This window comes from Aethalodelphis obliquidens, unplaced genomic scaffold, assembly GCF_003676395.1.
Source record: "Aethalodelphis obliquidens isolate GAN/ISIS:26980383/991018 unplaced genomic scaffold, ASM367639v1 scaffold7, whole genome shotgun sequence".
Lineage (NCBI taxonomy): Eukaryota > Metazoa > Chordata > Mammalia > Artiodactyla > Delphinidae > Aethalodelphis > Aethalodelphis obliquidens.
This window is the reverse complement of record NW_020837951.1, coordinates 67957399-67971522: the sequence shown is the minus strand read 5'-3', so window position 1 is coordinate 67971522 and position 14124 is coordinate 67957399. Positions and strand designations below refer to the sequence as shown.

The 14124-nt window shown below is 35.8% G+C and overlaps 1 protein-coding gene across 3 annotated transcripts in view; it reads right to left on the bottom strand.

The window, feature by feature from the left end:
* DENND4C (DENN domain containing 4C) overlaps positions 1-14124 on the bottom strand; it is a 128119-nt gene that overhangs the window by 16420 nt on the left and 97575 nt on the right. For all 3 annotated transcript variants that reach the window (XM_027105936.1, XM_027105937.1, XM_027105938.1), the window contains 3 exons: positions 8237-8414; positions 7404-7513; positions 6924-7099 (listed from right to left, as the gene is read on the bottom strand). In XM_027105936.1, coding sequence (XP_026961737.1) covers positions 6924-7099; positions 7404-7513; positions 8237-8414 — 464 coding nt within the window. The remainder of the gene's footprint in view (positions 1-6923; positions 7100-7403; positions 7514-8236; positions 8415-14124) is intronic.

Genomic DNA, 14124 nt, shown 5'->3' with positions numbered 1-14124 from the left:
ACACACACACACACACACACACACACACACACACACACACACACACACAACTCACACTCCTGTTCTCATTCTCTCTTCCTCTCTTGTCCCAAACTTTTCAAATGAAAAGGTCTAGAGCAGGTCATTATAGTTCAATATTAGATGCCTTCAGTTTTTGAGAGACTCTAAAGAAAGCTATGAAGGAAGATGGAAAGCAAAATATTTCCTTAATTTTCTTAGTTAAAAAAAAGGAACAGCATTTTAACATGTATTAACCTATGATTGTTTATATACCCTTTCCCCCTTATGAATCTCCATTTTTGTCTCTAGTCATTTCCTCTCCACTCTATTCATTCAGAATTTTATTTTCATCTTTCTCTCTCTTTCTCCTTCTGGGTGGGGATGGGGTGAGAGTTTCACCTTACAAGGGACATTAAGAGAGCTTTCTAAAGTGATAGTAATGTTCTGTATCTTGGTAAGGGTTTGTTTTGCACAAATCAAATTTACCTTAAATGAAAAAAACTGAATAAATACTGAACTCTAGTTAATTATATGAACGCTCAAGTCTTTGTGGGAAAAGTGATTTAACGTCTTCATCTTCTTCTTCTTTTTTTTTTTGGCCGCACCGCAGGGCATATGGGATTTTAGTTTCCCGACCAGGGATCGAACCCATACCCCCTGCAGTGGAAGCGCAGAGCTCTAATCACTGGACAGCCAGGGAATTCCCCATCTACATCTTATTTTAAATGAATAAAAATGTAAGATGGATGGAGGGATACATAAAGCAAGTAAAGTAAAACATTAATTGTAGAATGCAGGGGTATATATTTGGGTATTACTGTAAAAAAGATGATCTTTAAACTTGGCTGTCAGTTGGAAATCTTCCATAATGACATCCTAGGGGGGAAAATCAATAATGCTCCTTTATATTCAATTAGAATATAAAATAAGGTACTTACCACAAAAGCTTAAGAAACACAATTAATAAAAAAAGTACAAAACTTATGGAGAGGGCTTCCCTGGTGGCACAGTGGTTAAGAATCTGCCTGCCAATGCAGGGGACATGGATTTGAGCCTTGGTCTGGGAAGATCCCACATGCTGTGGAGCAACTAAGCCCGTGCGCCACAACTACTGAGCCTGCACTCTAGAGCCCGTGTGCCACAACTACTGAAGCCCGCGCGCCTAGAGCCCCTGCTCCACAACAAGAGAAGCCACTGCAATAAGAAGCCCGCACACTGCAACGAAGAGTAGCCCCCGCTCGCCACAACCAGAGAAAGCCCACGTGTAGCAACAACGACCCAATGCAGCCAAAAATAAATAAAATGAAGAAATTTTTTTTAAATTTTACAAAAAACACATATGGAGAATAATTTAAAACTCTATTAAAAGAATATCTAAAAAATGGAGATATATACCATGCTCATAGATGGTATATGGTATATTATTGGTATATAAGATGGTATATTATTCTGCTCATAGCAGAATAATACTGAAGATGTCCATTTCCCCCAAATAAATCTATAAATCTAATTCAATCCCATGAAAACTTCAGCTGGATTTTTTTTCTTAAGGAACTCAAAGTTACTCTAAAATTTTATATGCAAAAATAAGTAACTATAAGAAAAAAATTTCCATAAGGGGGAACTTACCCTACCACCCAGACATCATAAATAAGGAGTAATAAAAATAATACAGTACTGACAGAAAGAACAGAGAACCAGAATGAGGTGTACATAGGAACTTGATATATGATAAAGATGACGCTGTATATCAATGAAGGAAGGATGTAAAACTGGCTCATTATATGGAGAAAAATAAAGCTGGATCTCTATAATAATACACAAAGGTGGACTTTAGATGGACTTAAAACCTAAATATCACAAGTAAAATATAAAGCTAACAGAAGAACGTTCAGGAAAAAAATTTCATGTACTACAGATGGGAAATAACTTTTAAAACAAGACTCCAAATGCACAAATCGTAAGGTGGAAAATTAATGGATAACATCAGAATTAATAATTGCTCTTCGGAGAATTAATATCAAGAATATTCAAGACGGGAATTCCCTGCTGGCCCAGTGGTTAGGACTCTTGCACTCTCACTGCCGAGGGCCCAGTCCCTGTTTGGGGAACTAAGATCCCACAAGCTGTGCTGCGTGGCCAAAAAGAAAATAAAATAAAGAGAAGAATGAACAAAGCCCCAAGTCAGTAGAAGGAAAGAAATAATAAAGATCAGAGTGGGAATAAATGAAATAGAGACTAAAAAGACAAAAGAAAAGACCAGTGAAAGTAAGAGCTGGTTCTTTGAAAAGATAGACAAAATTGACAAATCTTTAGCTAGACTCACTAAAAAAAGAGAGAAGGCTCTGATAAAATCAGCAACAAAAGAAAAAAAATAACAATGGGTACAACAGGAATACAAAGGATTATAAGAATATGAAAACAGCTATATGCCAACAAATTGGACAGCCTAGAAGAAATGGACAAATTCTTGGAATCATACAACTTTCCAAGACTGAATCATGAAGAGAAAATCCAAATTGATCGATCACTAGTACAGAGACTGAAGCAGTAATTGAAAAGCTTCTAAAAAACAAGACCAGGACCAGACAACTTCACAGGTAAATTCTACCAAATATTTACAGATTTAATACCTGTCCTTTTCAAACTATACCAAAAAATACAAGAGGAGGGAACGCTTCCTAACTCATTTTATGAGACCAACATCACCCAGATACCAAAACCAGATAAAGACCACACAAAGAAAAAACTACAGGCTAATATCTCCGATGTACATAGATGCAAAAATCCTCAACAAAATACTAACAAACCAAATCCAACAATACATTAAAAGGATCATATACCGTGATCAAGTGGGATTTGCCCCTGGGATGCAAAGATGGTTCAACATCTGCAAATCAAGCAATGTGATACATACGTTAACAAAATGAAGGATAAAAATGATATGATCATCTCAGTAGGTGCAGAAAAACCAGATGACATGATTCAACACCCATTTATGATAAAAACTCTCCACAAAGTGGGTACAGAAGGAACATACTTCAACATAATAAAGGTTATATATGACAAGCCCACAGCTAACATCATACTCAAAGGTGAAGCTGAAACCTAGTATATAAGTCCCAGCCACAGATATTAGCCAAGAGAAATAAAAGGCAACCAAATTGGAGAGGAAGAAGTAAAACTCACTGTTTGCTGATGACATGATTTTATATATAGAAAAGCCTAAAGAATCTACCAAAAAACTATTAGGAGTAATAAATGAATATAGTGAAGTTGCACAGTACAAAACCAACAAAAACCTGTTGCATTTCTATATACTAACAATGAGCTAGGAGAAAGGGGAATTAAGAAAACAATCCCATTTACAATCACCACAAAAAGAATAAAATAAATGGAATAAATTTAAGCAAGGAGTTGAAAGACCTCTATACTGAAAACTATAAGACATTGTTGAAAGACACTGTAGACACAAATAAATGGAAAGATATTCTGTGCTCATGGATTGGAGGAATTAATATTGTTAAAATGTTTATATTTTTTAATTACCTAATTTTAAAAATATTACATAAAGCAATCTACAGATTCAGGGCAATCCCTATCAAAATCCCAAGAACATTTTTCACATAAATGGAACAAAAAATTATAATATTTATTTGGAACCACAAAAGACCTTGAAGAGCCAAAGCAATCTTGAGAAAAAAGAACAACGTTTAGAGATATCACACTCTCTGACTTCAAACTATATTACAAAGCCATAGTAATCAAAACAACCTGGTTTGGCAGAAAAACAGATATAAAAATCAATGTAACAGGGACTTCCCTGGTGGCACAGTGGTTAAGAATCTGCCTGCCAATGCAGGGGACAAGGGTTTGAGCTCTGGTCTGGGAAGATCCCACATGCCACGGAGCAACTAAGCCTGTGCACCACAACTACTGAGCCTGTGCTCTAGAGCCCGCAAGCCACAACTGCCATAACTACGGAGCCCCAGTGCTGCAACTACTGAAGCCCGCGCGGTTAGAACCTGTGCTCCACAACAAAAGAAGCCACTGCAATAAGAAGCCCTTGCACTGCATCAAAGAGTAGCCCCCGCTTGCAGCAATTAGAGAAAGCCTGCGTGCAGCAATGAAGACCAAACGCAGCCAAAAAACAAAATCAATGGAACAGAACTGATAGCCCAGAAATGAACCCCGGCATACATGGACAATTAATTTACAACAAAGGAGCAAAGAACATTCAATGGAGAAAGAATAGTGTCTTTAATAAATGGTGTTGGGAAAACTGGACAGCCACATGCAAAAATATGAAACTAGACCACTATCTCACACCACACACAAAAATCAACTCAAAATGGATTAAAGACTTCAAGACCACAAAACTCCTAAAAGAAAATATAAACAGTATAATCTTTAACATGAGTCTTAGCAATGTCTTTTTAAATATGTCTCCTCAGGCAAAGGCAACAAAGCAAAAATAAACAAATGGAACTGCATCAAACTAAAAAGCTTCTGCACAGCAAAGGAAACCATCAGCAAAACAAACCAACAACCTACTGAATGGGAGAAAATATTTGCAAATGATGTATCTCATAAGGAGGTAATACTCAAATTATATAAAGAACCCATACAATTCAGTATCAAAAAAACAAACAACCCAATTAAAAAATGGGCAGAGGAGCTGAACAGACATTTTTCCAAAGAAGACATCCAGATGGCCAACAGGCACATGAAAGATGCTGAACAAAAAACCACATTAACATCATCATCAAGAAATGCAAATCAAAACCAAAGTATGATATCACTTCATTTCTGTTAGAATGGGTGTTATCAAAAAGTCAAGAAATAACAAGTGTTGGTGAGGATGTGGAGAAAGGGGACCCTCATACACTGCTGGTGGGAAATGTAAACTGGTGCAGCCGCTATGGAAAACAGTATGGAGATTCCTTGAAAAAATTAGGAATGAAACTACCACATGGTCCAGCCCAGTTCTGGGTATTTATCCTAAGAGTACGAAAACATTAATTCAAAAAGGTACATGCACCCCTATGTTCATTGCAGCATTATTTACAACAGCCAAGACATGGAAACAACCTAGATGCCCGTCAACGATGAATGGGTAAAAAAGCTGTGGTATATATACACAATGGAATACTACTTAGCCATAAAAAAGATGAAAATTTGCCATTTGCAACAACATGGATGGACCTTGAGGGTATCACGCTAAGTGAAATACTTCAGATGAAGAAAGACATATACCATGATTTCATTCATAGCTGGAATATAAAAAACAAAAACCCAAAATAAATGAACAAACCCAACCAAAGAAAAACAAACATGAGAACAGAGTAGTGCTTATCAGAAGGTGAAGGAGGGGTAGGGAGGATGGAATGGGTAAAGAGCATCAACTATATGGTGACAGATGGAAACTAAATTATTGGTGTTGAGCACGCTGTAGTGTATATAGAAGTAGAAATAAAATGTACACATGAAACTTATAAAACATTATAAACCAATGTTACCTCATTAAAAAAATAAATCTTTAAAAAATTGACAAAGGACATAAACAAGCAATTCATAGAAAATGGCTGGAATAACTAACAAGCATATGAAGAGATATCCAAACTCACTAATATTCAGAGATATTCAAACAAAAATGAGATACTACTTTATATCATTAGAGCACAAAATCAGAAAAGTGATCATACCAAATGCTGGTAAGGATGTACAGAAATGAGAGTTTTGGGGCACTACAAGTAGGAGTGTAGCCATCTGGGAAGCAACCTTCCAGTGTTTATTGAAATCATGTATGGAAAAAACCCAATGATCTCACTCCTAAGACTATTATTCTGAAAGAAATTACTTCATAAGTCCAGAAGGGGACATATATTTTGCAGTGTACTGCAACAGTACAGTGATGTTTACAGTAACAGAGAACTGGAAGCAACTGAAATATCCAAGTAAGTAAAATGAGGTATTAACTTCCTATAGGAGAAAAAGAATAAATTAGATGTACATATAGCAACTCAGATTTTAAACTGAGTAATAAAAAGAAATAGAGATTTTCAGCATCATTCTAATCATGTACGTTAAAAATACATAATCATGCAAAACAACATTATTTATAAGGTTATATATTCAAGGATTTATCACACACAGCGGGATCAATGTTTTTGTTGGGTAAAATAATAAGAGTGGGAATGGTGACGGGAGGAAGATAATAAAAGAGGGCCCTTGCACAAACCAATGATGACAGTGCATCAGGAATTAGAGTATGCTTTCACTCAGCTCCACACTGAAGCTAACAGGAAAAATAGGAGACACCTCTGTGATTGGAAATTTTTAAAAAGTAGATAAAGATAGTTCGTTCCATAAAGCAAATAGAATATTAAGTATAAGTACTTTAAGTCAGCATACAGTTACCAAACTCTCAATTACTTAATGACTGATCATAGATCAGCCTCTCCTTTCCAATGCGTAGAATTCGGTCATTTCACAGTACAGAGCACCAACATAAAGGGGCAACAAAGTTAAGAGAAGAGAAGAGTTAAAGCCCCTTCCACCTTTTTTTGGGGGGTGGGGCGGGGGCGGCTCCAGAGCACATAATCAAGGTCATCGAGGCAGAAATATTAAAATAATGACTAACGTTAGAGTTCGGAATTATCTATAATAATTATATAATCTATGTAATAATTATATAATTTATAAAGTTTAGCTCCGAGAATTAACTACTACTGATAATCATATGTTAAATAAAATGGAAAAGCGGTCTCCTACATTATTAATATTTTCTACTCAAATACTGAAAGTGCAGGAGGGCGAGGAAAGGAACACCTGGAGCATACCATGACTATTTCACTTTTCCCCCAGGAGTCATGCCTCTTGGGGGACGCTTACCTCTTTAAGGGAACTTTTACAATACTAACCTTGCAGAGCCTCTCAAGTCCTTAAATTCTATGTTGAGAAGAGGCAAGAAGTTGCTTTTACAGAAGGGACAGGTTGTATTCAAGTTTGAATCATCTGCCGTCCATCCAGCCATAATTTCTTCATCATAAACTAAAGCTCCACAAGCTCTGCACTGTGAACAACTTGACATCAAAACCTAAGAGAAGAAAAGTACACATACTGAGAACCTCCACAGTGAAAATCAGTCTTAATAGGCCATCCTCTTGAGACAAACATAGAATTGTATTTATTTTGTTGATCACACTTGGAATAACAATTCAATTACTTTATAGGTAAAACTACCAGTTTATTGCCTTGTTTACATAAGATATCAAGCAAATTCAACAAAATGACTTATTTTATTATTCTTTCCAAAAAGGTACAGAATTCTGTTAAATGCCATTCTGAAATAAAAATATGTTTACAGCCACTTTATCATGGACAGAATATAGAACTTTTACCTCCATTGCACAATTCTGATAGATGCTGGACATGCTGGTGTTTTGAGAAGAACCATGATCTGACTTTTCAAAGTCCTGCCCTTTTATGCCTCTTGGAAATGGAATTTCACCTAGAGAAAAGTAAACATCATAAATGTCCTTATTCTTTGGAAATGCATACTTAGGGGGAAATATCATGAAGTCTGCAATTTATCTTCAAACGGTTTAGTATCAAAATGTACTTATGTACATACACAGAGGAAAGGTTAACAACAGTTAACTAAATCTAGGTAGAGAACATATGCTTGTTCACTATATGATTCTTTCAACTTTCAACTTTTTAGGATATTTGAAATTTATTTGAAATTTTTCATAATAGAAAGTTGGAGAAAATGAATAAAATTACAATTTTAAAAAATAACACAGAACTAGGAAATTTCAGTGATATAACACAGAAATCCTCCAACTCTAGTAAATATCTGATTCACCCGGAGAGCTGGTCAAAAATATACATTCTTAAGGTCCCATCCCACAGATTAAGTCTCAGAAGTTTTAACCTAGGGCTTGGATACTTGTATATACTTTTAAACAAATTCCCCAAGTGATTCTGAGACACCCTAAAGTTTGAGAACTAATGGTAGAATCCATAAATGTACATAACTAAAAATAAACTCAGTGGGTGCCTACAGTACTTGTAGATCATATAAAATAACAGTGATAATATGGTGTGACTATATCAGATCCTCTCAACAAATGGGGCTTACTGTGTGTATGGTGCAGGGAGGAAGAAGTATGGGCATAAATTAAAAATTAATTTTCTATAAATTAGAAGAAAGGACGATCCTTCCCCTTACCTGGTGAGTAATGCAGTTTACCTACATCTCCACTGCTGCTGCTACTGCCAAGGCTTGTGTTGCTCTGGGTAAGTTCACTAGGGACCAGCCCTGAGATACTCGTGTTAGGTGATATATTCTCTCCTAAAATATGGTCTTCAAGGCCAGCTGGGAAGCTGTAATCTCTCTTTGTTTCCTCCTTTAATTGAAAAGAATAAAATCCCACATACATAAGTAATACCTTCCCCAATGAGAATATATTCACTCTACCCTTTTCAGAATTAAACTCATCTATAATTCTTAAATAAATCATCATCATCATATGTTTCAAAACCATGAACTCTTTGTTATTTGGAATTTCTCTTCCATACTCTAAGACATTCAAGCAATGACCTGTGCTTTAAGATTATGCTGTGCTCCTAGTGTATATTAGGAGTGTGGGGTTTATTCCAATATTCAAAACTATAAAATGAAGGAACTCTAGACGCTCACTATGCCCAGTGTAATCAGAGACCCCAGTCCAAGTAGAGTAGGGGCTTCCAAGAGTCAGCCAGATTGTGTTCTTGGCCCCCCTTCACATATTAGGTATGTGACCTTGCAGAAATTACTTAACTTCCATAACTTTTAATTATATTATCTGAAAAATGTGGATAATATAAGTACATTAAAATAAGGTTGTGGTGAGAATTTTAGCTGGCAATATGATTATTCTGAATAACAACCATCATTACTAGAGGAATAAAACATGAACAAAGTTCTGAACACTGTAGTTCTTAACCACTATAAGTGATTGTTGATGCTTTAGATAGAAAACATTTCAATAAGCAGTTTCCTTTTAAATTTTTGCTTTAAAGGAGAAAGACTTGTGTCTTCCTTGTTATAAAACCATATTAAATGATTTTTAAAAACTAGATATGCAAAACAGGAAATAAAACACTTATAATATCAACATCCACAGAGTGCAGTAAAAATCTTGATGTATATCCTTCTAGTCAAAAATATGCATACATAATACGTTTTTACAAAATAGGATATTTTTATCCCATTCTTCTCATGTAGTTTATCATTAAATCTTCTACATTATTTAAATCCCTGCAACCTAATCTGATTTACTGGTGTATTATTAAGAATTTAGTAAATCCTCTACTGCTTAAACATTCAGAATCCTGTAAATTTTATGAGTTACACTGCTGAATTCACTTGAGCTATTTTTACACATATCCCTAAATATTTTCTTAAATTCTGGATAAAAGTTATGAATATTTTACAGACTTTTTATTCATTCCTTCACTTGAAAATATTAGGTATATCCTATTTGCCTTTGCAGTCAATGGTACTAGGGCAATAGTAATGAAAAGAAAAGAAAGATTAAGATCTGCAACCACCTGGAATTTACAGTCATATATTCCAAGTCCAAATTACTCTGTAGAAAGCTTTTTATTTAACACTGCTAGATAAAATTTCAAACGTGAAATGGCTCACACTGCTTTTTTGGTTTGTTTTAAATATAATTCCAGGTTAAGATGCTTTTGAAGTTAGCTTATTTTGTCTTTCCTTAACTGACCTTCTAAGTTCTTTAAATACAAAATTTGTCCACTCCTATTTTCACAAAAAGATATTATGATTAATTCTCTTTATGATGATTTTTAAAAGGATTAGCAGTTTTTCAAAGGCTATATAACAAAAGACAAGAAGGGCATTATATAATGATAAAGGGATCAATACAAAAAGAAAATCTTAAAGTCATTAACATATATGCACCCAATTCAGGAGCACCTAAATAAATAAAGACACAAAGGGAGAAATTGACACTAATACAATAACAGTAGGAGACTTTAACACCCCACTGACATCAATGGACAGATCATCCAGACAGAAAATCAATAAGGCAACAGAGGTCCTAAAGGACACAATAGACGAGTTGGACTTAACTGATCTCTAAAGGACATTACATCCAAAACCAGCAGAATACACATTCTATTCTGTAGAATGCACATTTTTCAAGTGCACATGGAACATTCACCAGGAAAGACCACATACTAAGTCACAAAAAAGCCTCAAAAAATCTAAGAGGATAGAAATTACACCACGCATCTTTTCTGACCACAACAGTATGAAACTAGAAATCAACTAGAGAAAGAAAAATGGGAAAAGAACAAACACATGGAGACTAAACAACATGCTACTAAAAAACCAATGGGCCAATGCTAAAATCAAAGAAATCAGAAAACACCTTGGGACAAATGAAAAGTAAAACATAACTTTACAAAACCTATAGGATCCTGCAAAAGCAGTTCTAAGAGGGAAATTCACAGTAAGACAGGCCTTCTTTCAAGAAACAAGGAAAATCTCAAACAACTTAGCCTACCACCTAGAAGAATTAGAAAAAGAAGAACAAAGCCCAAAGTCAGCAGAAGGAAGAAAATAATAAAGATCAGAGAGGAAATAAAATAGAGATTAAAAAATAATAGAAAAGATCAATGAAACTAAGAGCCAGTATTTTGAAAAGATAAACAAAATGGACAAACCTCTAGCCAGGCTCACCAAGAAGAAGAGAGAGGACCCAAATAAACAAAATAAGAAATGAAAAGAGTAGAGTAGAAATAACAAATAATACAGAAATACAAAAACTCATAAGAGAATACTAAGAACATTTATATCCCAACACATTGGGCAACACAGAAGAAATAGACAAATTTCTAGAAACATACAGCCAGCCAAGACCGAGTCAAGAAGAAATAGACAATTTGAAGAGACCAATTACTAGAAGTGAAATAGAATTGCCAATAACAAAACTACCTGCAAACAAAAGTCTAGGACCAGACAGCTTCACTGGGGAATTCTACCAAACATGTAAAGAAGAGCTAAAACCTATCCTTCTAATACTATTCCAAATTATTAAAGAGGATGAAACACTCCCAAACTCATTCTACGAGGCCACTATTACCCTGATACCAAAACCAGACAAGGATACTACAAAAAGTGAAAATTACAGACCAATATTCTTGATGAATATACATGCAAAAATCCTCATCAAAATATTAGCAAACCAAATCAAACAACATATAAAAAGGATCATACACCATGATCAAGCTGGACTTATTCTGGGGACACAAGGATGGATCAACATACGCAAATCCATTAATGTGGCACACGGCACTAACAAAAAGAAAGACAAAAACCACATGATCATTTCAATAGATGCTGAAAAAGTATTTGACAAAATTCAACATCCATTCATCATAAGAACTCTCATCAAAGTGAGTACAGAAGGAACATATCTCAACGTAATAAAGGCCATTTATGACAAACCCACAGCCAACATAATAATGGTGAAAAGATGAAAGCTTTCCAGTTAAATTAAGGAACAAGACAAGGATGCCTACTCACACCCCTTCTATTTAACATAGTATTGGAAGTACTAGCCAAAGTTATCAAACAAGGGAAAAACGGGTATCCAAATTGGAAGGGACTGCAGATGACATGATACTCTATACAGAGAACCCTAAAGTCCCCACCCAAAAACTTTTAGAATAAATGAATTCAGCAAGGCTGAAGGATACAAGATTAATATACAGCAATCTGCTGCATTTCTATACACTAATAATGAAATATCAGAAAGTTAAAATCCCATTTAAAAAAAAAATTCCATTTAAAACTGCATCAAAAGAAGAAAAAAACCTAGGAATAAACTTAATCAAGGAGGTTAAAGACCTATACACTGAAAACTATAAAACATTGATAAAGGAAAGTGAAAATGATTAAAAGAAATGGAAAGATATTCCCATGCTCTTGGATTGGAAGAATCAGTATTATTAAAATGGCCACACAGGGGCTTCCCTGGTGGCGCAGTGGTTGAGAGTTCACCTGCCGATGCAGGGGACACGGGTTCGTGCCCCAGTCCAGGAAGATCCCACATGCCGCGGAGCGGCTGGGCCCGTGAGCCATGGCCACTGAGCCTGTGCGTCTGGAGCCTGTGCTCCGCAATGGGAGAGGCCACAACAGTGAGAGGCCCACGTACCGCAAAAAAAAAAAAAGGCCAGACTACCCAAAGAAAGCTACAGATTGCATCCCCTATCATTTTTCACAGAAATAGAATAATCCTAAAATTTATATGGAACCACAAAAGGCCCCAAATTACCAGAGCAATCCTGAGAAAAAAAGAACAAAGCAGGAGGTATAAACGTCCCAGACCTCAGACTATACTGCAAAGCTACAGTAAACAAAACAGTGTGGTACTGGCACAAAAAAACAGATACATAGATCAATGGAACAGAACAGAGAGCCCAGAAATAAACCCACGCACCTACAATCAATTAATTTATGACAAAGGAGGCAAGAAAATACAATGGAGAAAAGACAGTTTTTCCAACAAGTGGTGCTAGGAAAACTGGACAGCTACAGGCAAAACAATGGGATTAGAAAATTCCCTCATACCATATACAAAAATAAACTCAAAATGGATTAAAGGGGCTTCCCTGGTGGCACAGTGGTTGAGACTTCGCCTGCCGATGCAGGGGACACAGGTTCATGCCCCGGTCCGGGACGACCCCACATGCCGTGGAGCGGCTGGGCCTGTGAGCCATGGCGCTGAGCCTGCGCGTCTGGAGCCTGTGCTCCGCAACGGGAGAGGCCACAGCAGTGAGGCCCGCATACCGCAAAAAAAAAAAAAAAAAAAAAAAAAAGGATTAAAGACTTAAATATACAACCTGAAACCATAAAACTCCTAGAAGAGAACATAGGCAGGACACTCTTTGACATAAATCATAGCAGTATTTTTTGGATCTGTCCCCTAAAATTAACAAATGGGACCTAATTAAATTTAAAAGCTTTTGCACAGCAAAGGAAGCCATCAACAAATCAAAAAGACAACCTATGGAATCAGAGAAAATATCTGCAAATGATGCAACTTACCCAAAATATACAAACAGCTGATACAGCTTAATATAAAAAAAACCAAGCAATCCAATCAAAACATGGGCAGAAGACTTGAATAGATATTTTCCCAAAGAAGACATACAGATGGCTAACAGGCACACGAAAAGATGCTCATCATGACTAATTATTCAAGAATTGCAAATCAAAACCCCAAAGAGGTATCACCTCACACCTGTCAAAATGTCTATATCAAAATGTCTACAAATAACAAATGCTGGAGAGGATGTGGAGAAAAGGGAGTCCTCATACATTTTTTATGGAAATGTAAATTGGTGCAGCCACTATGGAAGACAGTATGGAGGTTCCTTAAAAAACTAAAAATAGAACTACCATAAGATACATCAATTGCACTCCTGAGTATATATCCAGGAAAAAAAGGAAACACTAATTCAAAAAGAGACATGTACCACAATGTTCATAGCAGCACTGTGTACAATAGACAAGACATGGAAGCAACCCAAGTGCCCATCAACAGATGACTGGATCATGAAGATGTGATACACACATACACACACACTGGAATATCACTCAGCCGTTAAAAAGAATGAAATATTGCCATCTGTAGCAACATGGAGAGAGCTAGAGAATATTAATGCTTAGTGAAGTCAGTCAGACAGAGAAAGATAAATACTGTATGATATCATTCATATGTGGAATCTAAAAAGTCATACAAATGAATGTATATACAAAACAGAAACAGACTCAAAGAAATAGAAAACAAACTTATGGTTACCAAAGAGGAAGGGGAGACGGACAAATTAGGGGTATGGGTTTAACAGATACAAACTACTATACATAAAATAGATAAGCAACAGGAATTTACTTTCTAGCACAGGAAATTATACGCAGTATCTCGTAGTAACCTATAATGGAATATAATGCGCAAAAACTGAATCACTATGCTGTACACCTGAAACTAATACAGTACTGTAGGTCAACTGAACTTCAATAAAAAGTTAGCAGTTTGGGGG